The sequence below is a fragment of the Oncorhynchus nerka genome, linkage group LG13 (genome assembly GCF_034236695.1).
Source record: "Oncorhynchus nerka isolate Pitt River linkage group LG13, Oner_Uvic_2.0, whole genome shotgun sequence".
NCBI classification, from domain to species: domain Eukaryota; kingdom Metazoa; phylum Chordata; class Actinopteri; order Salmoniformes; family Salmonidae; genus Oncorhynchus; species Oncorhynchus nerka.
This window is the reverse complement of record NC_088408.1, coordinates 77,935,585-77,962,997: the sequence shown is the minus strand read 5'-3', so window position 1 is coordinate 77,962,997 and position 27,413 is coordinate 77,935,585. Positions and strand designations below refer to the sequence as shown.

Sequence of the window (27,413 nt, the reverse complement as noted above, 5' to 3'; positions counted from 1 at the left end):
GGGGATGAGGTAGGTGAAAATGGGTGGGCTATTTACCAATAGACTATGTACAGCTGCAGCGATCAGTTAGCTGCTCAGATAGCTGATGTTTGAAGTTGGTGAGGGAGATAAGTCTCCAACTTCAGCGATTTTTGCAGTTCTATGATCAGTAAGGGGAGTGGCAAGGATGTTAACAGAAATACCCTGTTTATCCAAACATTTAGACACCAGCCAAAAATCTGTGTGATTGTCTGGAGCGTGCCTTATTACTCCAAGTGAAAGACTTGTCATTAGGAAACTTTACTCTCCAAATATCTCTAATATCAAACCTTTCCATAAACTGCCCCACACTTGTATTCATGGAAGTGGACTGTTCCAAATATCTCTAATATCAAATCTTTCCATAAACTGCCTCAAACTTGTATTCATAGAAGTGGACTGTTCCAAATATCTCTAATATCAAACCTTTCCATAAACTGCCCCAAACTTGTATTCATGGAAGTGGACTGTTCCGGAGGCCATCTATCAATTCAATTAGTTGGAGAAGTATTAAAAAACCCACCTACTGTAAGTAAAGCATTAGGGAACTTGGTTAGCCAATAGAGAATACGCTTTCCAAAGATTCAAGTAACTGATCATTATCAAGTGTGGAATTGTACCCATACATGGTGGTGGTAATAATAATGTTACAGTTGACAACAAGAAAAATAAAGTGTCCAAAAGGGTCACAGTCAGAAAGCACAATACTTCATTTGAAATGATTCTTTAGCGCGATAACGCTTGCAGACCGTTCAGAACCATAAATCATTGCCGCACTGATCTCCAGAAGTTGACATTGGTAGAAAATTCTACCAATGACCTCCATACAAAACACCTCGCAAAACATCCCAACTGTAAAGTATGGTGGAGGGAGCATCATGGTTTGGGGCTGTTTTGCTGCCTCAGGGCCTGGACAGCTTTCATTGACAGAAAAATTGTTTCCCAAGTTTATCAAGACATTTTGCAGTAAGTTGAAGCTCAACAGATGTTGGGTGATGCAACAGGACAACGACCCAAAACACAGAAGTAAATCAACAACAGAATGGCTTCAACAGAAGAAAATATGCCTTCTGGAGCGGCCCAGTTCGAGTCCTGACCTCAACACGATTTGAGATGCTGTGGCATGACCTCAAGAGAGCAGTTCACATCCCAAGATTATTGCTGAACTGAAACAGTTTTGTAAAGAGGAATGGTCCAAAATTCCTCCTGAACGTTGTGCAGGTCCGATTTGCAACTACAGAAAACGTTTGGTTGAGGTTATTGCTACCAAAGGAGGGTCAATTAGTTATTCAATCCAAGGGTTCACATACTTCTCCCACCCTGAACTGTGAATGTTTACATGGTGTGTTCAACAAAGACTTCAAAACGTATAATTGTGTGTTACTCGTTTAAGCAGGCTGTGTTTGTCTGTTGTGACCTAGATGAAGATCAGATCAAATTTTATGACCAATTTATGCAGAAATCCAGGTATTTTCAAGGGGTTCACATAATTTTTCTTGCCACTGTTCCTACACACACAAACACCTCACTCTGCGAGAGACAAAAAACGCCACCTGCTGGAGAAGACAGATTTTGGGCCGATTTATCATTCTCGCTTTCGCCTCTTTCTCTCTAGTCTGACTTGAGAGCTGCTGCGAAAATGGCGGTGTCTCGTCGCTCATCGCAGCAACAACAGGGCAACCTGCTATCTCCGCCACGAAACTGTTCTCTTTCGGTAAGTCCGCCAGGATCTCCCTCGCTTGATCTTGTGACAGCGACGTTAGTGCCTCCGGATGGTGAGCGTGGATGCAGCACGGGCATGGAGAATCCTTCGGCCTCCCCGGATCTTCAAACCTCGGCCCTCAGCAGTGGGAACAGCACAAGTCCGACCACAACAACCTCCGGCGGAGGGAGTAGTAGTGTCTCGAGCCCGGGTTCAGGAGGCACGACCCCTGGCGACGGTAGTGGGATCGGTGGAGCTTTCAGGGAGCTATTTGAGGCCTGTCGGAATGGAGATGTGTCCCGGGTGAAGAGACTTGTTGACTCGGTGAATGTGAATGCGAAGGACATGGCCGGACGAAAATCTACCCCTCTGCATTTCGCTGCTGGTTAGTTAAGATAGCGCTAACAAGCTTTGTTTTTGTGTTGTCAGCGCGAGCTGGCAGGTTGGAGTGTTTTCAAACGTCGCATCGTGCTTGTGAAAAATATCAAAATGCTGGTGTGCCACGACGAGAATGGATAACTAGTTATTAGTTAGCTACTATACTGTAACTAATTACGAATGCTAATTTAATTTGCTTCTGTTAGTTAGCTAACTACTTTTCCAATATCAAGGCCCATCGAAAACAGCTAGCTTAGTTGGCTAACTAGCTAATACTAAAAACAGTTTGGTACACAGACCGATAGGGACAGAAGGCCTCAGTCTCTCAGCCTTCGTTGTTACTAGCTAAAGGTAAACAAACGTGCATTTTTGGGTGTTTCTCAAGCTAATCCGTGGTGAACCCCAGAGTGTGTACTTTTTGTTTCCAACCCAGCACTAACATACCTCTGGTTCACTAAATCAATAGTTGGTGATTTGTTGAATCCGTTCTGTTCCAGGGCTGTAACCAAAATATGCATACCTTTTTTGGCATTCTAGAGCATGGTTTCCCAAACTCTGTCCTGGGGCCAATGCAGGGTGCACTCGTCGTTTTTGCAATAGTATTACACAGCTGACTCTAATAACCAACTCTTCAAGCTTTGATTATTTGAATCAGTAATGTGGTGTTAGGTCAAAAACCAAAACGTGCCTTGATCGCAGGATCGAGTTTGGGAAACCATGTTCAAGAGGAACTGCTAAAAAGTAGTTTGGTTGTTAATATTATGCTCTGTTATTATATATTTTTTTCTTCATAGAACTGACATGACATTTTTTGGGGTAATTTAAACTTTATTTAACTAGGCAAGCCAGTTTAAGGACAAATTCTTGTTTACAATGACTGCCAAACCTGGACAATGCTGGGTCAATTGTGCGCCGCCCTATGGGTCTCCCAATCACGGCCGTATGTGATACAGCCTGGATTACTGTCACCATGTATGCACTGATCATGTTTTGTCTGTCATTGTGTCAGGTTTTGGCCGGAAGGATGTGGTTGACCACCTCTTACAGACTGGAGCTAATGTGCACGCCAGAGACGATGGTGGCCTCATCCCCCTGCACAATGCCTGCTCCTTTGGCCACGCTGAGGTGGTCAGTCTACTGTTGTGCCAAGGTGCAGACCCCAATGCACGGGACAACTGGAACTACACACCTCTGCACGAGGCAGCCATCAAGGGCAAAATTGACGTGTGCATCGGTAAGGGTGGATGTCAAAAATAAATTGTCTGAAGATGGAGGGTGACATGCACATCCTAAACTTAAGAATAGCTGTACTTCAAATACCTGCACATGGAATATTGCCGCTCCCAGTGCCTTGTTACTGCACCCAAATATACAGTTTTGTCTTTCAACACTCTTAAACCCTGGTCATTTGTCCAGGAAATGTTATGTTGACAATATTCAATCAATCCAATTTACATCAGCAGATGTCACAAAGTGCTTATACAGAACCCAGCCTAAAACCCCAAAAAGCAAGCAATGCAGATGTAGAATTGACTTTACTAAGGTGATTTACTATAGGTATGTTAAAGTACTGTAAACTGTGCAAGGTATAAGACTATAATTGAATTAAAATGACAGTTTCCTATGTCTCCTTCACACAGTGCTTCTCCAGCATGGCGCTGATCCCAACATCCGTAATACGGATGGCAAGTCTGCTCTGGATCTGGCAGACCCCTCTGCCAAGGCTGTGCTCACCGGTGAGTTTCATACAACTACTCCCTTTCAGCCAATTCTCTCCCCCATTACATTGGATACGTTCCTATGTTGTATATTGTATTTTACGTGACTGCAACGACCTGGGCCCGCTTTCCCAAAAGCATCTTAAGGCAAAATGAATATTGGAACCATAGGATCCTATCATTCTAATGATTAACTTAGCCATAAGATGCTTTTGGGAAACTGGGCCCAGGACGGTAACCTTTTATCTGAATCATGGCTTGTCTTGACTTGGAACTCTGTGCTGTTCTAACCTGATATTTTGTATTCAGGTGAGTATAAGAAAGATGAACTCTTGGAAGCGGCAAGGTGAGTATCTTTATCGACTTGTTTCATTGGAGTGATCTGTTTGTAGTATTAGGCTACCTACCACATCTTTAATAATTTTCTAATACAAAATATTTTCTCTTCTGTTCTCTTATGAACTGTGTGCTACAGGAGTGGCAATGAAGAGAAGCTGATGGCACTATTGACCCCATTAAATGTCAACTGCCATGCCAGTGATGGCCGCAAGGTAAGAAGGATATCGCCTCCACAACATTACATGCCCACACTTTATATTAATGTTGTATAATATTGTAGCATATGCTTGATTTGTTCTAAAGATTGGTGTGACCAATGGCAAGAAAAGTCTGGAGAGAGACTGTGTTTTCAGCCTACATTCCAAAACAGTCACTTGTGTAGGGATTAAAAACACCATCTCATCCTAGGCGGATTATTATATGTAGAACACTATGAAGAGGATTTGTCATTGGATTGGATTTAGGCAGGGGGCGCTTTGACTTGAACCAACTTCTGCCCAGGCCATATTCTCTATATACTGTACTGATTTAACAGTGATATCAACACGGGTTTTCCCATTTTGGACCAAATATTTTCTGTGATTGTAGTTGAAATGTAATCCTTTTCATTGTATATAAATGTATGTTACCCTATTTAACCATTCCCTGTTTTCATTTTCAAACAGTTTAATAGAATATGGATAATTAGTATTTTTGTTTCTACTCCTTCAGTGTTTAGCTATTGCTCCAAATCGATTTTGCAGATAGATTTTCGTAGGAAATATTTTCACTTTTATTTGGGTCCCTCAGTTACCCCTTAATTCTAGTAACACTGATCCTCGGTCTTCTGCACATCAAACATTTGCTATAACCAAGTTGTTGCCAATATCGATCAAATTTACCTATCAAAGCTGTTATTTGAATATACTAGCTTGAAGCTCTCAGATCTTTGTTTTTGAATAGTTGGTCATGTTTATCACATCATTAATATTCTATCATGTAGTGCAGAGTTTCCCAACCCTCTCCACAGGGTTGTTTTGTTTTAACCCTAAACTGGCACACCTGATTCAATTAGTCAAAGGCTTGATGATTAGTTCACAAATTTAATCAGGTGTGTCAGTTTAGGGTTAAAACCAAAATGTGAAACATCTGGGGGGTGGGGTGAGGACAGGGTTGTTAAACCATGATGTTGTACAGTGATTCCCAATTCTGGTCCTAGAACTCCCAACAGTAAAAAAAATAAATAAAAAAAAATATTTGTGGCCCAGGACAAGCACACCTGATACTACTTGTCAACTAATCATCAAGCCCTTGACAAAATTGAATCAGGTTTTCAAAAATGTGCTGTTGGGGGTACTCGAGGACCGGAGTTGGAGACATGGATTGTAGCGTGTATATGTTATGTAAATTCAATTTTAGCTTAATGCATTGAATCTCTAGAACTTTCACTGACCACGTTTACATGCACACTAATATCTCATTATTCGGGATACTCATGTATTGTTTGAGTTGACGCATATAAATATCATATCCCGTTTACAATAACCTGAAAAGGCTTGTATCCTGGTTATGCGAAACCTGGATAAGTTGCCTGGGATTTGCTGATCTTAGGTGGGATACTGTGGCATGTAAACATCTTATCCCATTTACTGTTGTTTTTCACAGTCTGCGCAGGCTTAGTTTCACATTTCATGGGTGTTGGGCGATGTTTTCTTCTCATTGTCAAACAAATCACTTCAAAATGTAGGCTACCTGCGGAATTCGATCAACCATAATTCCAGAATTTATTTAGCTGATACTCTGTACTGGACCATATAGCCTACTGGCTATATAGCCTATAAGTTTCTGCTTATAATTTGTTTGTCAACTACAGTTAGATACACGCAGCTTCTTCTCTGTCAACGTATTGCACCAGAAGACTAAATAAAGTAGTGCTCACCAGAATGTCTTGCATCGATAGAATTCATGCATTAGTAACCTGGTTAACATTGGTTAAGTTGTCTGTTTCGTTTAGGAGCTGAGGAGAAAACGCAATAACTTCAAAACACTAAAGATTGGTCTTGTGCAAAATGTCCTAATGTCATCAGTTTGACCGATTTTAAGGAAATGTATAGCTGAGGACTATGAAACACGTTTCCGATAAGACTTCAATTCGCCTTGGGTGCAAATTGTATGTGGTTGAAATACTGTCTGCTTGCATAAGTGTCGAAGATGACACACTCATTCGCATTTTCTCGAGATGCTGAAAGAAATCATATTTTCCTGTTTGAGACAAAATAAACATTTGTTGTTAAAAACAATAAAACTTAATTCTGCAGGAGTTAATAGGATATCACGCCGCATGTGAGGTTATAGTCCTACAGTCCATGTCCATATTTCAGTTAGTATTCCATTTAACCCCTATGAATTTAAATTATGAATATTTTGTTCATTCATAGATACAGGGATACTCGTGAGTGGGATATTGAAGGTGAAAGTACACGGCTTATCCCAAAAGACCTTTAGCAGGATATGAGCTACTATCCAGAATACTGCACATGTGAACATGGTCATTGGCTTACTGTCATGAGTGCTTTGTGGTAATAGGATGGTTGTTTAGGATTATTTTCATCTTTGCATTGTTATTAGCTGTTGATTAGTTTAGTGTTTGGATCAGATGATATTGTTTCACCAGAGCACTCAGGGTGTCATGACTTGACAATTAACTTCAGTCTGAGGAAAGTGTACTTAAAGTCAAGGCTCTACTTTGCATTGGTAATTGGAATAGTTTTTGCTCATTTGTAATTGTATTTACCCCTCGTCTTGTTTGGCACTAGTTTTAATTATTCAGTTTTTCACCCCCAATGCATTCTCATGAGTAGAGAAGTTATTGCCAAAAAGCTAGAATTCATCTCTGAGTTGGCAAGAAACCATATCTTTCTCCTTTTCATAATTTTGAATAATGCATAATCTAGAGTCTATTGGCTAGGATGAGCAGTATTTTTCTGTCATCATAATTCACTCTGGCTAACCTGGTCCCTAAAGTGTATAATTTAAAATCCTACTCATTATTCTTTGACATTTAGGTTTTCCAAGCACATTACCTTGTTCCTAACTGACATTTAGGAAATCCTCAACAACAACTAAATGTTATCATAACTGCGTCTCCTCCATCTGTTTTGTTTGGGTTTGTATGAATGGGCCGTTTTGTTAAGAAGACTCTTGGGCACACTGTGGTGACAACAAAGCACTCACTCCCTGCGCCTCCGTGTGCCTGTGCCAGTCTGAGGACTTGTGTGGGTGTAGGATAAGCACTTTGGCTTTTCCCGAGGGGATAACCAGGCAGCCTGTCTGCCTTATTAAGTCACATTTCCCTAAAGCTGTGTACTCATTGTACCTGGTGTCACTGAATTTATATGAATGGTTAATTCCGGTGTGTTTCTCACTTCACTTTAAAGGGTGATAGGCTAAAAGTATTATTTTTTGCTGTGAAATAAAAATACTAAAATTGTAATTTGTTTTGTTTTTTGTGACTCTGGCAACATTGTCGATCAGTCAACATCCCAAAAAATGCTGGTAAGTTTCTCGATAACTGCCACCTGATTGTTGCACTGTTGTGATTTTGTATTTTTTTTCTTTAATCCATGTTTTATTTGACCAATACGCTGGCTCTCACTTGTAATTGCGCATCATGGAAATGGGTCTACTGGTCACGTTCATATTTCCCACCCCAATGCTCCTGTCCTGTGAATATGTGTGTGGGTGGGGGTGTTTGTGTGCCAGACCTAGGTTTAAATCGTATTTGTTGTCTTTCGAATACATTAGCTGTGCTTGATTTGAGCTTTCCTGCTGCGATGGTACAGATGGAATAGTCCCCAAAGTTGACTACCAAAACCATGCCCATCAAGCACTCCAGCAAGGCTCAATCACATGCTGAAAGGATTTAAAAGAAAACAGGTGGGCCAACCTACTATTTGAACCCAGGTCTGGTGTGTGTGTGTGTGGTGGAGGTGAGTAAGTGGTTCTGAGGCCACGGCCCGCTTCGCTCGTTGGTTTTGGAAAGGAGCTCGAATATACCACATTGCCTGCTTTTCCAGAGTGCCACCCTCCCCTTTCTGCACTCCTAACTACTTTACACACTCCCACCTCTGCTAAGTTTCAATCACTTCTTGCTCTTCAATCAATATATTTATTGTAGGACTGTGACTTTTCTGTTTTGGTCACATGTGCATGTCTGGATGCCTGCACCTGCATTTTGTCAATTGATTCTTGTACTATATTGTATGTTTGTGATTTGACACTGTCCGCTTGTCTCGTCTTGAATGGGTCATATTCCTTGGTTGAAGAAAAAATATAATTCCTCATCTTTAAGTGCTGTGCCGTCGTTGCTGCTCATGCTTTTTGTATTATTCGATTTCTTTCCGTGTGATTGCCTTCATCAAACGTGAATGATATTGTTAGTCTGTCCTGTCTGAGTTGTTCAGTGGTCTTATTTTGTCTTGATACCTACCAGTGCATGAATGCTACTGTTTCTTCCTTTCTGTCTGTGAGGTAAACTGTTGCTAAACTCCTGGGTGGAAAACTTTTCCACAGCTTTGTGTACACTAACATTATTATGCTTGGCTCACATAGGCACCATGTGATTTGGAATGGCCAAACAGATCTACACAACATATTTTTATGAATAAACAGTAGATTCAAACCGTAGCCATCTTTTTAGCCTCCTGTATATTATGTTTAGGAAGGAAGGGGTGTAGTTGAGGGACAAGTCAGATTTCCATTTTTCATAACTTGTTTGAGGTAAGCAAGCGTTAGTGTGCGGCCTAAGAAATATATTTTAAGATTGATCATCTGAGACTTCTGTCAGACTTGCATAGACAGGGCGGTTGAGAACAGGTTGATTTTGTTTTGGGGTGTAATACTCTAACCATTCTGAGCTTGCATCCTTCCACCATTCAACTGCAATGAGAACTCAGACCGCTCGTCCATGCAATTTGCTTCCTAGCATAATCAGCCATTCACTCTCTGGCTCCCTGAAGGCAGTGTGTCCTGATGTGCATTGACTCTGAGCTCTGTGTGTCTAATGACATGTCCTCTCTTCCAGTCCACCCCACTGCACTTGGCGGCTGGCTACAACCGAGTCCGTATCGTCCAGCTACTGTTGCAGCACGGGGCAGACGTCCATGCCAAGGACAAAGGGTAAGACCAAACTCAATACAGTTCCATTGAAGGCCTGTTTTCCTCCACTGTTTCTTCGTCTGAGACCATTCTCAGCTGAGAAGCGTCTCAACCACAGATTCATAGAATACAAGAACTGTTCATTTGAATGACTATCTCTCTGGCAGTGGCCTGGTCCCTCTCCACAACGCCTGCTCCTATGGACACTTTGAGGTCACAGAGCTTCTGCTCAAGGTAAGGGCTCTAAAAGATTCTAGTTCTTTTTACAAAATTGATTTCTGTGGACCCGCCATTGATGCCCCTTTTAATTAGACAATTGTAGAATGTTGGTTTTATTGATGGAGAACAATTAATAAACTCTCCTGTCTACAGCATGGAGCGTGTGTGAATGCCATGGACCTGTGGCAGTTTACTCCTCTCCATGAGGCTGCATCTAAGAACCGTGTGGAGGTGTGTTCGCTGCTGCTGAGTCATGGTGCCGACCCCACCCTTCTCAACTGCCACAGCAAGAGCGCCGTGGACATGGCCCCCACCCCCGAACTCAAAGAGAGACTAACCTGTGAGTTCAGTGGGAGACTGGAGAGAACACATATGTGCATACATAGGTGCATACACACTTTTTCTTGCCACGGTATGCATGTATGTGAGCCCTTTGGAATTACCTGGATTTATGCATAAATTGGTCATCAAATTTGATCTGATCTTCATCTAAGTCACAGCAATAGACAAACATAGTGTGCTTACACAAATTTGTGTGTTATTAGTTTATTTTTCTTGTCTATATTGAATACATAATTTAAACTTCACAGTGTAGGTTGGAGGAAAGTATGTGAACCCCTAGGCTAATGACTTAGCTTTTGGATAATTGGAGTCAGTGGTCAGCTAACCTGGAGTCCAATCAATGAGACGATATTGGAGGAGATGTAGGTTAGGGCTGCCTTGCCCAAAATTTTAGTTTGCTATTCATTAAAAGCATTGCCTGATGTCAACCATGCCTCGAACAAAAGAGATCTCAGAAGACATAAGATTAAGTATTGTTGACTTGCATAAAGCTGGAAATGGTTATAAAAGTATCTCTAAAAGCTTTGATATTCATCTGTACACAGTAAGACAAATGGTCTATAAATGGAGGAAGTTCAGCACTGTTGCTACTCTCCCTAGGAGTGGCCGTCCTGCAAAGATGACTGCAAGATCACAGCACAGAAAGCCCAATGAGGTTAAGAAGAAAATTGGAGTGTAAGCTAAAGACTTACAGAAATCTCTAACATGCTGACATCTCTGTTGACGAGTCTACAATACGTAAAACACTAAACAAGAATGGTGTTCATGGGAGGACAGCACAGAAGAAGCCACTACTGTCCAAAAAATTGCTGTACATTTGAAGTTTGCAAATGTGCACCTGGATGTTCCACAGCACTACTGCCAAAATATTCTGTGGACAGATTAAACTACAGTTGAGTTGTTTGTAAGGAACACACAACACTATGCGTGGAGAATAAAAGGTACAGCACACCAATTTTTATTTATTTAACCTTTATTTAACCAGGTAGGCTAATTGAGAACAAGTTCTCATTTACAACAGCGACCTGACCCAGATAAAGCAAAGAAGTTCGACACACACAGTAACGGAGTTACACATGGAATAAACAAACATACAGTAGAAAAAGTATATATACAGTGTGTTCAAATGAGGTAGGATAAGGGAGGTAAGAAATAAATAGACCATGGTGGCGAAGTAATTACATTATAGTAGTTAAACACTGGAATGGTAGATGTGCAGAAGATGGAGGTGCAAAGGAGCAAGATAAATAAATAAATACAGTATGGGGGTGAGGTAGTTGGATGGTCTATTTACAGATGGGCTATGTACAGGTGCAGTGATCTGTCAGCTGCTCTGACAGCTGGTGAGGGAGATATGAGTCTCCAGCTTCAGTGATTTTTGCAGTTCGTTCCAGTCATTGGCAGCAGAGAACTGGAAGGAGAGGCGGCCAAAAGAAGAATTGGCTTTGGGGGTGACCAGTGAGGTATACCTGCTGGAACGCGGGCTACGGGTGGGTGCTGCTATGGTGACCAGTGAGCTGAGATAAGGCGGGGCTTTACCTAGCAGAGACTTGTAGATGACCTGGAGCCAGTGGATTTTGCAACGAGTATGAAGCGAGGGCCAGCCAACGAGAGCGTACAGGTCGCAGTGGTGGGTAGTATATGGGGCTTTGGTGACAAAACGGATGGCACTGTGATAGACTGCATCCAATTTGTTGAGTAGAGTGTTGGAGGCTATTTTGTAAATGACATCGCCAAAGTCAAGGATCGGTAGGATGGTCAGTTTTTCGAGGGTATGATTGGCAGCATGAGGGAAGGATGCTTTGTTGCGAAATAGGAAGCCGAATCGAGATTTAATTTTGGATTGGAGATGCTTAATGTGAGTCTGGAAGGAGAGTTTACAGTCTAACCAGACACCTACAGTGGGGAGAACAAGTATTTGATACACTGCCGATTTTGCAGGTTTTTCTACTTACAAATCATGTAGTCTGTCATTTTTATCATAGGTACACTTCATCTCTGAGAGACGGAATCTAAAACAAAAATCCAGAAAATCACTTTGTATGATTTTTAAGTAATTATTTTCCATTTTATTGCATGACATAAGTATTTGATCACCTACCAACCAGTAAGAATTCCGGCTCTCACAGACTTGTTAGTTTCTCTTTAAGAAGCCCTTCTGTTCTCCACTCATTACCTGTATTAACTGCACCTGTTTGAACTCATTACCTGTATAAAAGACACTCAATCAAACAGACTCTAACCTCTCCACAATGGCTAAGACCAGAGAGCTGTGTACGGACATCAGGGATACAATTGTAGGCCTGCACAAGGCTTGGGATGGGCTACAGGACAATAGGCAAGCAGCTTGGTGAGAAGGCAACAACTGTTGGCGCAATTATTAGAAAATGGAAGAAGTTTAAGATGACAGTCAATCACCCTCTGTCTGGGGTTCCATGCAAGATCTCACCTCGTGGGGCATCAATGATCCCCGTCCAACCTGACAGAGCTTGAGAGGACCTGCACAGAAGGGAGAAAATTCTCAAATACAGGTGTGCCAAGCATGTAGCGTCATACCCAAGAAGACTCGAGGCTGTAATCGCTGCCAATTGTGCTTGAACAAAGTACTGAGTAAAAGTAATTATGTAAATGTGATATTTCAAATCTTTATAAAAATATATATATTTTTTCTCTCCAATTTCGTGGTATCCAATTGGTAGTTAGTCTTGTCTCATTGCTGCAACTCCCGTACGGACTCGGGAGAGGTGAAGGCCATGCATCCTCCGAAATACAACCCAACCAAGCCGCACTGCTTCTTGACACAAGGCCCGCTTAACCTGGAAGCCAGCCACACCAATGTGTCTGAGGAAACACCGCACACCTGGCGACCGTGTCAGCGTGCATGCGCACGGCCCGCCACAAGGAGAACCTAGAGCGCGATGGGACGAGGACATCCTTGCCGGCCAAACCCTCCTCTAACCCTGACGATGCTGGGCCAATGTGCGCCGCCCGATGGGTCCCCTGGTCGCGGCAGCTGCTACAGAGCCTGGACTTGAACCAGGATCTCTAGTGGCACAGCTAGCAACTGTGATCCAGTGCCTTAGACCACTGCGCCACTCGGGATGCCCTCAGTTCTTTATTTTTGATAAAATCCAGATGATTTCTTTTGTCATTATGGGTTAATGTGTGTAGATTGTGGCAAAATACCTTCCAAATGCACAAATATACATGTGCACACTTTTTATACCTGATAATGAAATAAACACTTGTGCACAGACTACTCTCACAATTCATAAAGACTATATACAGATGAGAATGTCTGCGTGGGCCCATGGCTTTTCTCACATTTCAATTTAACCTTTTTCATTCAATCTCCTTTCTGCCATCCAGATGAGTTTAAAGGTCATTCACTGCTCCAGGCAGCTCGGGAGGCAGACATGGCGAAGGTGAAGAAGACTCTGGCTCTGGAGATCATCAGCTTCAAACACCCACAGACAAATGAGACAGCCCTGGTGAGATCATCCCTGTTCCTTCTGGCTGATGCTCAATGTCACAGTGCTAATAACGTCTAATGTTACGTCATAATCAACAGCTATGGATGTCACAAATGGCAACCTATTTCCTATATTAAAAGTTATGGGCCGTGATCAAAAGTAGTGTACTATATAGGGAATAGGGTGCTATTTTGGATGTAATCCTATGTCAGAATACATTTGTGTAACATACAGAACCTTGCTCCCTTTGTGACATGCATGACCTAGGATGACCACCATAAAAACAAGCACAAAACCTGAAGGCATTCACACACTCTCCATACAGTGATTTCATTGAAGGTGTTGTCCTTCTGTTTCAGCACTGTGCCGTTGCCTCCCCTCACCCCAAACGGAAGCAGGTGACAGAGCTGCTGCTGCGTAAAGGTGCCAACATCAACGAGAAGAACAAAGAGTAAGACACCATGTCCGTGTTTCCAATAACATTGTATCGGAGCCCCCCCCCTGCAGAATGAGAACCCTCTGAGGCTGATTCCAGCACAAGTAAAGTGATACCTCTGTCTCCTCTTCTGTCTGTAGCTTCATGACAGCCCTGCATGTTGCGTCTGAGAGAGCACACAACGACATCCTAGAGGTGCTGCAGAAACATGGAGCCAAGGTACACCCTGCAGGCTTCTTCAGTCTCACAAATACTACTTCATTTAATTTATCTTGTCATATCTCTCACTGGCTCACAGCCTCCATATCTGATATTTCATAAAATATTTTTGGGTGAAGTTAAGTGTATCACATTTAGTTTTGAGTCTGTTGCTGTTTGTCACTGACTATTCCCTCTGTCCTTCTCCCTACCCCCTCCATCCCTCCAGGTGAATGCGGTGGACACCCTGGGTCAGACGGCCCTCCACAGGGCAGCACTGGCGGGTCACATCCAGACATGCAGACTACTACTGAGCTACGGGGCTGACCCTGCCATCGTCTCCCTGCAGGGCTTCACTGCCTCACAGATGGGCAACGAGGCCGTGCAGCAGATCCTCAATGGTACAGTAATAGAGCGTCTTGGGTTAAATACAAAGATTCTCTTTTTATATTCTATTCTCTACATTTGGGTTGACAATGGTACCTGTGTGCATCTAAGATGTTTTATGAACTTCGATGAAAGATGCATTACATACATATGGCCTTTAAATCTAGCCTATGCAGTGATGGTAAGTTTGCAGGATGTATAACAAAGAAATGATCGATTATCTTGCCCATAAATATTGCATAGTGCTTTGTCAAATTTCCCAGTATGTTTTATTTCATGATGTTGGTTCATTTCATACAGAAAATGTTCCAACTCGTAACTCTGACGTGGACTACCGGTTTCTGGAAGCCGCTAAGGCTGGAGATTTGGACACTGTGCAGGTAAGCTGATCAGCTACATCGTCTCGGGGTCATGAATTTAATCACGTTACATGCATCAACCATCGACCTAACATCATGAATCCAAGATGTCTTCCTCTGTCACCTTTGATATTCCGTCTATGTTGTCACGTCTGTGTGTTGTAGCAACTGTGCACTCCTCAGAACGTGAACTGTCGGGATCTGGAGGGTCGTCACTCCACCCCTCTGCACTTTGCTGCAGGCTACAACCGCGTGGCCGTGGTGGAGGACCTGCTACATCATGGAGCTGACGTACACGCTAAAGACAAAGGGTCCGTGTTGTCTTACTAGTCCACCCTACTACCTCTGTCTTCCCTTAGGTCTCTGCTGAGACGTTTGCTTTCACTTCAGATAGTCAGCAAAAAGGCTTTCACTTTGTATTGAATAAATATCTTTACATTTGCTTTCATTCTGCATTGACTACCTCTTTATCATTGGATTACATTTTGCATTCAATACATACAATACTTGAAAACTTTAGTCATAAAATTACATAATTTATAGGATCGCTGTGCTTTTACTGGTTTAACTAGTCTTCTGTCTGTCCTGCAGTGGTCTGGTGCCCCTCCACAACGCCTGCTCCTATGGTCACTATGAGGTGGCTGAGCTGCTGGTCAGACACGGGGCATCGGTGAACGTAGCTGACCTCTGGAAATTCACCCCTCTCCATGAGGCTGCTGCCAAGGGCAAATACGAGATCTGCAAACTGCTGCTCAAGGTTAGTCTAGCTGTGCCTTTCATATCAACTCTTCAGAAATGATCAGGTCGCAAAGGCATAAGGCTATATATACTGAGGCAAATGGAAGTATTTATTGTGATAGCTTTTTATAGACTTTGCTCAAAGCACCAAATTGTCTCTCTGTAGCTATGTGTATAGCTAAAAGAGATTTTCAGCGCCAGAACAAAGTATTTAACAGAACATCTTTTTTTAAATGTACATTCAAGATTATGTATTTGTGTGTGTTTCTCCAGCATGGAGCAGACCCCACCAAGAAGAACCGTGATGGCAATATGCCTCTGGACATGGTGAAGGATGGAGACACAGACATCCAGGACCTGCTAAGAGGAGACGCTGCCCTGCTGGATGCTGCTAAAAAGGGCTGTCTGGCTCGCGTCCAGAAACTCTGCAGCCCAGAGAACATCAATTGTAGAGACACACAGGGACGCAACTCCACCCCCCTGCACCTTGCTGGTACTGTACCTACCAGAATCAATTCATGGAATCAATCAATCCATTTTCATATTTTTATAAAGCACTTTTTACATCAACAGTTGTCACAGTGCTTTACAGTTACCCAGCCTAAACCTTGAATAGCAAGCAGTGGAATCAATTTATTTATTTAATGTAGAACCCAGACACAAACTTTTACTACCCAAACAGAAGTGGATCCCCTTACATAAAAGGATGAAAGGCAACTCATCAAACCCTGGACACTTTGATCATTTGGAGCTATACTATTACACATTACATTCATTCATTAATGCTTTTTTGTAAGGTAGACTGCCATGTTTCATGTTGTCATCCGTCTTGTGTCCCACCTCTGTAGCTGGCTACAACAACCTGGAGGTGGCGGAGTATCTCCTGGAGCACGGGGCTGATGTCAACGCACAGGACAAAGGAGGCCTCATCCCCCTGCACAACGCTGCCTCTTACGGGGTGAGTCGGCACAAATATTACGCCAGGCCGTGGAAGACATTGTACATGCTGTATGGTTTGACCTAAGGTTTTATAACATAGACAATACATAAATACCTATGCTATGTAACAGCTTGGATGATGACTTAGAAGATATTGTTTGGGTTACAAAACCTTATAGAAAATCCGCACAGCAAATATAAGGAACAAAACACCCACACTGCTTTCACAAGCTTTCCACAAGGTCACTTTCATCACAGTGTGGGTGTTTTGTTCCTTATATTTGCTGTGTGGATTTTCTATAAGGTTTTGTAACTGTGTGGATGTCATCCGTTTCTGGTCATATCGTGTTATTAATTTAGTCTCATCTGCTACTCCTATCCTCTGCTCCTCTCCTGTCTCTCCTCTCCTACAGCACGTGGACATTGCTGCCCTCCTGATAAAGTTCAACACGTGTGTGAATGCTACAGACAAGTGGGCCTTCACCCCCCTCCATGAGGCGGCTCAAAAGGGCCGGACCCAGCTGTGTGCGCTCCTGCTGGCCCACGGAGCAGACCCCACCATGAAGAATCAGGAGGGACAGACTGCACTGGACCTGGCCACGGTAACATGCCTTGATCTCTTACTGTTAGAGCAGCTAGCAATGCCACAAAATGAAGTGTTGTTTTTTTGCTGTTACTGGCAGACATCTGCTCAAATGGCGAAGGTGCATAAAGATAGGAATTCAGATATGACTCCATCGTTTGAACACTATCCACAGTTTAACTACGGCGTGCGACGTAGTTCTGATTTTATAGGCAGATTGAACCATCTAATTTTTCTCTTTTTTCTAATTGCCGCCGTCTTGGAGCTAGAATTGGGATCATGTACAGTGCATTCGGAAAGTATTCAGACCCTGTGACTTTCAAAAAACAAATGACGTTAACAGCCTTATTCTAAAATGTATCCAATAATTTTTCCCCCTCATCAATCTGCACACAATACCCCATAATGAAAAAGAAAAAACAGGTTTGTAGAATGTATTAAAAAATAAAAAACATAACTTATACATAAGTATTCAGACCCTTTGCTATGAGACTCGAAATTGAGCTTGGGTGCATCCTGTTTCCATTGATCATCCTTGATGTTTCTACAACTTGATTGGAGTCCACCTATGGTAAATTCAATTGATTGGACATGATTTGGAAAGGCACACACCTGTCTATATAAGGTCCCACAGTTGACAGTGCATGTCAGAGCATAAACCAGGCCATGAGGTCAAAGGAATTGTCCGTAGAGCTCCGAGACATGAATGTGTCGAGACACAGATCTGGGGAAGGGTACCAAAACATTTCTGCACCATTAAAAGTCCCCAAGAACACAGTGCCCTCCATCATTCTTAAATGGAAGAAGTTTGGAAGCACTAAGACTCTTCCTAGAGCTGGCCGCCCGGCCAAAGGGGAAAAGGGGCTTGGTCAGGGAGGTGATCAAGAACCTGATGGTCACTGACAGTGCTCCAGAGTTCCTCTGTGAAGATGGGTGAACCTTCCAAAAGGACAACCATCTCTGCAGCACCAATCATTCCTTTATCGTAGAGTGGCCAGATGGAAGCCACTCCTCAGCAAAAAGCACATGACAGCCCGCTTGGAGTTTGCCAAAAGGCAATGAAAGACACTCAGACCATGAGAAACAAGATTCTCTGGTCTGATGAAACCAAGATGGAACTCTTTGGCCTGCATGCAAAGCATCATCCTGGAGGAAACCTGGCACCATCTCTACGGTGAAGCATGGTGGTGGCAGCATCATACTGTGGGGGTGTTTTTCAGCGGCAGGGACTGAGAGACTAGTCAGGATCGAAGGAAAGCTGAACGGAGAAAAGTACAGCGATCCTTGATGAAAACCTGTTCCAAAGCGCTCAGGACCTCAGACTGGGGCTAAGGTTCACCTTCCAACAGGACAACGATCCTAAGCACACAACCAAGGCAATGCAGGAGTGGCTTCAGGACAAGTCTCTGATTTTCCTTGAGTGGCCCAGCCAGAGCCCGGACTTGAACCCGATCGAACATCTCTTGAGAGACCACCTGAAAATAGCTGTGCAGCGACACTCCCCATCCAACCTGACCGAGCTTGAGAAAAATGGGAGAAACTCCCCAAATACAAGTGTGCCAAGCTGCTAGCGTCATACCCAAGACTTGAGGCTATAATTGCTGCCAAAGGTGCTTAAACAAAGTACTGAGTAAAGGGTCTGAATACTTTTTCATTTTATTTTTATACATTTGCAAACGTTTCTAAAAAACTGTTTTGCTTTGTCATTATGGGGTACTATGTGTAGATTGAGGATAAAAAAATGTAGATTAAGGCTGTAACGTAACAATGTGGAAAAAGTCAAGGAGTCTGAATACTATCTGAATTCACTGTATACTGTGCTAATGTCCATACAAAAAAAATAGTAACAATACATTTCGGTGAACATGGCAAATGAGCCGTTTGTTATGTGAGTACATGGGGGACGCCATCTTTATGCACTATACCATAATATATTCTTACCACTTTTCCCATTTTATATATTTTGACATACTTAGCAGAAACTAGGGATTTGGTCCACAGCCTGAAATTCAAACTTTTAGAACAACCAGCTCTCACATATGGCTTTGCCATCTAATTATGCCCTCCTCTCAGGCTGATGACATCCGGGCCCTGCTGATGGATGCCATGCCCCCAGACGCCCTGCCCAGCTGCTTCAAGCCCCAGGCCACAGTGGTCAGCGCCGGCTCGGTCATCTCCCCGGCCTCCACGCCCTCCTGCCTGTCTGCAGCAAGCAGCATCGACAACCTGGCCGGGCCCCTCAACGAGCTGGGGGCCGCAGGGACCTCCGGGGTGGCCGACGGGGCCACAGGCTCCGATAGGAAGGAGGGAGAATGTGAGTAGAGAGAGAGCCAGGAACGAAACTGGGGCCGGGGTTTTAGCATGAAGCTGATATTCTACCTGTTTTGATATTCTTGTAGATTCAACAGCTCCGTCAACAGCTTTGACTCAATGGTGGAAGTCTAACATGCTGACTAGACCAGGCACTGGTGTGCACCTAGTTTTTGTTTTCTAGTCTCTCCTCCTTCAGTCTTCTGACTTTATATTGGTTGGCAACCAATTTAAGGTGCATTACCACCACCAACTGGACTGGAGTGTGAATCTCAGTTCATCTTTCAATCACCCATGTGGATATATGCTCCTAAAAACCAATGAGGAAATGGGAGAGGCGGGACTTGCAGCGCATCAAGCGTCTCAAATAGAACTAAGTTCTATTTTGGCGCGTGTGTGAGCAGTTTGGATAAAATTATTGAATAACATGTATGTGGTCAGCATGTAAGTCAATACAGATGACTCAATGTGGCCTATTCATTTCACTTACTGAATCTGCTCTTTGTATTCCAGTGGCAATGTTGGACATGAACATCAGTCAGTTCTTGAAGAGCTTGGGTCTGGAGCATCTGAGGGACATCTTTGAGAGAGAACAGGCGAGTGTTTTAATGATTGAGTTTTATGCTATATCGTAACTTATTTAATAGGGCATCTAATTAGTCTGACATCTCATGTGTCTTTTTCCCACTCTTGAAGTAGCTGTTATCATGACACAGTTTAGGATCCCTGCTCTGTACTGAAAGTCCTGTTCTCTCCCAGATCTCTCTGGATGTGCTGGCTGACATGGGTCATGAGGAGCTGAAGGAGATTGGGATCAATGCCTACGGCCACCGACACAAACTCATCAAGGGAGTGGAGAGGCTGCTGGGAGGACAACAAGGTCTGGACCAATATTCCCTCAAAAGATATTCCCTCAAAAGATACATTTCAGGTCTGCTGAGCGCAAACTTGAACGTTGTGAAAATTCTGTGCAACTTCCAGCGCACATTTACTGTGAACACTGAGGCTGTACCGGCTTTAAGTTATAGTTTTAACAATGGCCAAGTAGGCTACTGTGGCTATTTGATCATAATGTAAGCCTACCAGAGTGGAGACAAACAATGGAGAAAATACACCCCATAACATTTTAACATGGAAATAGCTGTTCTATCATTCAGCAAACAGTCAATATGTGGTGTTCAATGTAGGCCTACATTCCATGAGACTTTTGGAAAAAAACATGCAGTGCTTGACATTAACCTGTTTATCCACTTGTCCTTCAGACAAGGAGGTGACTGAAAAGGTTGTTTGATGCAAGAAACCACTTTGCAAAATAAAATGCATTATTATTCCTATACCCTTTATTACAGCGAATCAGACAAATTATGCTAGCTACCCTCTGCCTATTGGCTACTTAACTTATTCAAGCATGTCTCAAAATACAACACTTCCCCTTAACATAAAAAAAGCTTTTTACCTGACTTGCTTTTCAAAGTTTTGTGCTCATGTAGGAAGAAATCACTCCCCTCACTAACTAGCAAAAGATATTAACTAAATGTTCACACGTGACTACATGCAGGTCCTGCTTTGATCTCAAAGCAAGCACATCTTCTCACGACCGCTCATACTGTAAATGGTCCAGATCCATATATGGCAATGGTCTATTTGCATATAGGTCTACTGCAGCTCTGATTGGTTACGCTGCACCGGGCTGAGTCTTGTGCATTAATGCAATAGAATCCTACTCCAATGCGTTCTGCCTACAACAACATTTCTTGCATCGTTTTGCATACAAAGTCTCTCATAGTTTGTTTTGTTGCGGTATGTTGCATTTAAAGTGGCTAATATTGTGTTGATTTGATCATAATTGCCACAGTAAAGGGAAACATTGATAATGTTAACTAACAGAGAAAACTCTAGAAAATTGAGTGAAGTTCAATCTTGTGCTTCTCTCCGTGGGCTGATATTTTTTTTGTGCGGCAGTCTCGGAGCTACTGCGCGAGGGAACATCGGTCAGGACATTCCCGAGAAATCTCTGAGGAGCTGAAGTGGCTTTTCCCATTTATTGCTGCCTCAAATACTTAGACTATTCCTCCAATTCCTGGAATGGAGATTCTCTATTGAAAGTTATTTTTAGTCCAGGGCTAGGCCTAATATACGTGTGGGAAACTCACCCTGAAAGTATAGGTGGGAAGCCAACCCAATATGTAACCAAGTTTATTTACAGGTTATTTGTTTGTTCTCCAGGTGCCAACCCATACCTAACATTCCACTGTGCCAACCAGGGCACGGTCCTCATTGACCTTGCCCCTGATGACAAGGAGGGACAATCAGTGGAGGAGGAGGTGGGTACACCCATACAGAGAGAGATACACTGAGTGTACAAAACATTAGGAACACCTGCTCTTTCCATGAGACTGACCAGGTGAATCCAGGTGAAAGCTATGATTTATTATTGATGTCACTTGACTTGTTAAATCCACTTCAATCAGTGCAGATGAAGGGTAGGAGACAGGTTAAATAAGGATTTTCAAGCCCTGAGACAAGACATGGATTGTGTTTGTGTGCCATTCAGAGGGTGAATGGGTAAGACAAAAGATTTGAACGGCATATGGTAGTAGGTGCCAGGCACACTGGTTTGAGTGTGTCAAGAACTGCAACACTGCAAGGTTTTTCACGCTCAACAGTTTCCTGTGTGTATCAAGAATGGTCCACCACCCAAAGGACATCCAGCCAACTTGACACAACAGTGGGAAGCATTGGAGTCAACATCGGCCAGCATCTCTGTGGAATGCTTTTGACACCTGTAGAGTCCATGCTCCAACAAATTGAGGCTGTTCTGAGGGAAAAAGGGGGTGCCACTCAATATTAGGAAGGTGTTCCTAATATTATGTACACGTACGTACATATTCTATGTGATTCTGTGAGTTGACCTCATCACACTCTGGTCTGAATGCTGATAAAAACGGTTTTAAGACATTTCATGTTTGTTTTTCTTCTCTCTGCTCCAGATGCAAAGTACCATCCGAGAACACAGGGATGGAGGCAATGCAGGAGGGGTGTTCAGCAGATACAACATCATCAAGGTCTGCTTTACATTATATTACAGTACTACATTTGCTCATAGGATGGATCTCTTTGAGATATATAAATATCTGTTATTTTACCAGGTAAGTTGACTGAGAACACGTTCTCATTTACAGCAACGACCTGGGGAATAGTTACAGGGGAGAGGAGGGGGAAGAATGAGCCAATTGTAAACTTGGGGATTCTTAGGTGACCGTGATGGTTTGAGGGCCAGATTGGGAATTTAGCCAGGACACCGGGGTTAACACCCCTACTCTTACAATAAGTGCCATGGGATCTTTTAATGACCTCAGAGAGTCAGGACACCAGTTTAACGTCCCATCCGAAAGACTGCACCCTACACAGGGCAGTGTCCCCAATCACTGATAATTTTTTAGACCAGAGGAAATAGTGCCTCCTATTGGCCCTCCAACACCACTTCCAGCAGCATCTGGTCTCCCATCCAGTGACTGACCAGGACCAACCCTGCTTAGCTTCAGAAGCAAACCAGCAGTGGTATGCAGGGTGGTATGCTGCTGGCTTTAGAAATATACCCATATCTTCAATTTGATACCATCCTCGATCAGTTATAGGTTGTTAAGAATGCACTATGGCAGCAGGCGGCCCAAAACTTGCCTGCAAGTGGATACATTTTTTTTTAAATGTTAAAATAAGAGACGTGTTCGTGTTTTTAATGTAATTACTGTTATTTTCAAATTGTCTCTTTTTGGGCTTAGTTGTGGCCAGTTTGCAGTGTACAAATTTATTATAATTATGTTCTGGCCCCGATCATCCACTCGGACAAAAATCAGCATCGGGCTGAATCTAGTTGCCTACCCCTGCACAATGGTTTCAGGAATTTTGATCCCATCTTTTGAAAAGGAAGGAAGATTAGAAGTTATTGGTATTGCGGCTATAATTGATTCCTGTCTGTGTGTCCATGCAGATCCAGAAGGTGGTCAATAAGAAGCTGCGAGAGCGATACACACACCGCCAGAAGGAGATCTCCGATGAGAACCATAACCACCACAATGAGCGCATGCTCTTCCATGGTAACAAGACATATTCCATAATCATATTACAACCTGTTCTTTAAAAAAAAGTTTTTTTAACCACGCTCCTTATTTCAACAACAAAAATGTCTTAACTGATTATCACTAGAGAAATGTTTACCCTGTGTCATTATTGTTATATTTTTTTTTATATATATTTTTTTACAAATATCAATTTCAATCGTATTTCACATTGTTCTTGTTTCATGTCTTTTGGTTCTCCAGGTTCTCCGTTCATAAATGCCATCATCCACAAAGGCTTTGACGAGCGGCATGCATACATCGGAGGGATGTTTGGAGCAGGGATCTACTTTGCTGAGAACTCCTCTAAGAGTAACCAGTATGTGTATGGCATCGGGGGTGGCACCGGATGCCCCACTCACAAAGACCGCTCCTGTTACCTGTGCCACAGGTGAGACATGATTGATGGAAAGAACACATATTTCGGTGAATTGAGGGTTTACTGCTATTACTCATGAATAGACAGCTTTCATCAGAGCTATGATAATTGTGAAACCTCATTACTGAACCATTATTTGACCCCTGTTCTCCGTGACTTCCAGGCAGATGTTATTCTGCCGTGTGACCCTGGGGAAGTCCTTCCTCCAGTTCAGTGCCATGAAGATGGCCCACGCCCCCCCTGGACACCACTCTGTGATTGGTCGGCCCAGCGTCAACGGCCTGGCCTACGCAGAGTACGTAATCTACAGAGGGGAGCAGGTGAGACTTAAATTGAATACTATTTTATTTATCCCCTCAAAGGCAAGTCCAGGCAGAAGTTTTACAAATTAGGGGCTGGTTTCCCAGACACAGATTTGAGCCTAGACCTGGATTAAAGCATCCACAATGGAAAATTTGCTTTGAAATCCAGTACTTATTATTTGCTCTTATTGCTCTTCACTGTCTCATGTTTGTTGGCAGGCCTACCCAGAATATCTCATCACCTATCAGATCCTTAAGCCGGAGAGCACAGCCACGTCTGCTGCAGGAGAGGATCAGAAGTCCTAGTCCTGCGCCACCAGACCAATCTCTCTCTCTCACACACACACACACACACACACACATTCTCCTGACCCACAACATTATTGTAATGCCTAAACCTTTTTCAGACTGAGTTCCATGCTTTTTGTCCAGTAACAGTAAACTGGACAGATGACATTAAATATATTGTAATATACTGTAATATATTATGAAATGTACTGTAATATATTTATGCAATAAGGCCCGAGGAGGTGTGGTATATGTCCAATATACCACAGTTAAGGCCTGTTCTTAAGCACAACGCAACGCAGAGTGCCTGAATACAGCCCTTAGCCATGGTATATTGGCCATATACCACAAACCCAGAGGTGCCTTATTGCTATTATAAATTGGTTACCAACCTAATTAGAACAGTAAAAATGATGTTTTAATCTTAACTGTGGTATATGGTCTGATATGCCATGACTTTCAACTAATCAGGATTCAGGGCTCAAACTACCCAGTTTATAATTAAGCAGTAAGGCACAAGGGGGTTTGGCATATGGCCAAAATACCTAGGCTAAGGGTTGCGCTTAAGCATGATGCAAAGCAGAGTGACTGAATACAGCCCTTGGCCGTGGTATATTTGCCATATACCACAAACCCCCAAGGTGCCTTATTGCTATTATAAACTGGTTACCAACCTAATTAGAGCAGTACAAATTTGTCATACCCGTGGTATATGGTCTGATATACCACGCGTTCAGCCAATCAGCATTCGGGGCTCCGAATCACCCAGTTTATAATATGAATTTAACTGTCGTATATTATCTCCTGCTTGTGGTGATAGTCTTTCAGTTTCCTTTGCATTGGCTGCATGTATGGCCAATATCGGGTGTGGGTTCCCCATTAGCTACCCTTGGAGAGGGGGTTGTAGAGATTCACTCTCATCTGCCCTGCAGTGTCAGAATAATTGGCTACCATTCTTACCTAATCATGCCTTGTGACTTGGAGAATCACCTATTTTCAACCCTGTTGTTCTCAACCAGTCTGTAACCCCTGTAATACTGCCCCCCGCCCACCATCCTTACATGCATACATACATAATGTATAGCCGTAGAATAGTTTATGAGATTTGTGATTTATAATGATGCAGATTACACTAGTACCACATGGATTACTCAATATTATTAATAGGATTGTTTTTCTTAACTCTTCTTGAATTGCCTTACTACATGCCTGAGGTATATTCCAGATAATGCAAGAGAACCGTAGAATTAGAATTCCTAATTCTATGAGGAGAACACGCATGATTTGGAAGAGAACAGTTATCTACTCTGACATATTATTTGTTGTACAAGAAATGTGAACTCCACAACCCGGATTGCCATGGTCTTATTCATGGACTTCTTTAAATTCATGAGTAAAGATTTGCACTTTTAAATAGATACTATTTAAGTTATTTGACATTAATTGCAAATGTTATGGTAAAAAAAATGTATGTACAGGTTGTGTAAATGGATGTGTATAACTGTTTAACAATGTAATTTGGAGTTTATTGTAAATGAAGTCTAAATTCCTTTCTGGCCTTGATTCTCTTTACTTTTTGAATAAATGTTGTCCATGTAAGAGCAGTTTGTTGGACATTTTGTTTTCATGTTGGCTCTGATTATTTTCTACAGCTGGTAAGATAGTAATATGCAATTAGTATAGCCAAACATGTTTGATGTTAATGATGTATGAAAAAGTTAAACATGATTTAGTAGTAGAGAAAAGTAATTACTGATAATGATTTTAAAAGCACTGAATTTGAAAGGTGTATGAGGTATGGATACCTTGAAAGAAATACATAAATCCCAACCGCTTGATCAGTTCAACCCCTGATTATTAGTTATTTATTAAAGCTCCATAGATAAAATAAAGTCATACATAATAAGAAACAAGTCAATGTTTTAACTAGAACCATTACTAAATAATAGCTACTGGACTTTAGTTCTCTGCAATGAGCGTTCTGTTTCAGTCGAGTGGAGGTCAACTTGTATCTGGCACTCGGTCACTGTGGTTGGTGCTGGAGTAGAGACTATGGTTAGAGTACTGGCTGGTCTCTCTGGGATTATGATAGGCTGTACTCCAATAGTCGGAGATACAGAGAATCTGTTTACATACTATTGATTCAGGGAATAGGGATTCAAGTTGTTGGGAAACCGGTTATAGATGTTATCCATGGTGTACATAGGCTTAGGGTATGAGGGTTGGTTCCAATGGTTCCTCACTGCTGACCCATCTGTGTCCATATAATACTTAGATCCTGGAACATCGATGGTTGGGGTCATGAATGAGAATGTTAAAACTAAATATAATGCACGAAAAGCAATATTTTTCAAAAACGGTTCTTAATGTAAAATCCTTCAAACAAAACCAATATTTGGCCTGGCTAGTGCAATAAAACACAGTTTACACATAGCTCAAACTTGGATACAGATTAATATAATAAAGACATTCAATCTGGTTATCATGTATATTTTCACTTACTGGAACTGCCAAACAAAGGTATAAAGAACCAAGCAGCAAAATGAAGGTATTAATATCGGACGTTCACCTGTCAGACAATGATTGTTCATTCACAGATATGACTAGTTTTGCTAACCTAACTTGTGCATTTAAATGCATTTCCAATCACAAAGCAAAATCAAGCATGCCATGCATAAATCATTAATAAAATCAAAAGTAATTCAAAACTGATGAAAATGGTCCTCATATCAAAAGCTTTTTTTTTTTTTTTACCTTTGAATGTGTATTTAGGTTTCTCTCGCAGACTCCTGAGGAGTTATATTTCTGATATACCAATACACTTCAACCATTTTCAAAACAATGTATGGCCTTTGAGCCAATCAAAATAGCACACACCTACAGATGAAGTCAGAAGTTTACATACACTTAGGTTGGAGTCATTAAAACTTGTTTTTCAACCACTCCACAAATTTCTTGTTAACAAACTATAGTTTTGGCAAGTCGGTTGTGCATGACACAAGTAATTTTTCCAACAATTGTTTACAGACAGATTATTTCACTTATAATTCA

At 42.3% G+C, this 27,413-nt stretch overlaps 1 protein-coding gene across 4 annotated transcripts; it reads left to right on the top strand.

Annotated features, from left to right (window-relative positions):
• The first annotated feature begins 1,606 nt into the window (after positions 1 to 1,606).
• Positions 1,607 to 25,961, top strand: LOC115140213 (poly [ADP-ribose] polymerase tankyrase-1). 4 transcript variants are annotated; one of them, XM_065026730.1, is made up of 28 exons: positions 1,607 to 2,105; positions 3,108 to 3,332; positions 3,739 to 3,834; positions 4,126 to 4,162; positions 4,292 to 4,367; positions 7,669 to 7,689; positions 9,218 to 9,312; positions 9,459 to 9,525; positions 9,664 to 9,850; positions 13,222 to 13,343; positions 13,685 to 13,776; positions 13,902 to 13,980; positions 14,189 to 14,360; positions 14,647 to 14,726; positions 14,871 to 15,016; positions 15,297 to 15,462; positions 15,717 to 15,936; positions 16,292 to 16,401; positions 16,796 to 16,984; positions 19,039 to 19,279; positions 19,789 to 19,871; positions 20,035 to 20,155; positions 21,502 to 21,599; positions 22,266 to 22,340; positions 23,267 to 23,374; positions 23,591 to 23,784; positions 23,936 to 24,092; positions 24,294 to 25,961. In XM_065026730.1, the coding sequence occupies exons 1-28, from the start codon at positions 1,658 to 1,660 to the stop codon at positions 24,378 to 24,380; spliced, it is 3,792 nt and encodes a 1,263-aa protein (XP_064882802.1). In that variant the 5' UTR covers positions 1,607 to 1,657; the 3' UTR covers positions 24,381 to 25,961. The 4 variants fall into 4 exon arrangements, with proteins under 4 accessions (XP_064882802.1, XP_064882804.1, XP_029534275.1 ...); XM_029678415.2 differs by having other exon boundaries at positions 1,608 to 2,105; positions 23,267 to 23,372; positions 23,598 to 23,784; XM_065026732.1 differs by lacking the exon at positions 7,669 to 7,689.
• Positions 25,962 to 27,413: the final 1,452 nt, after the last annotated feature.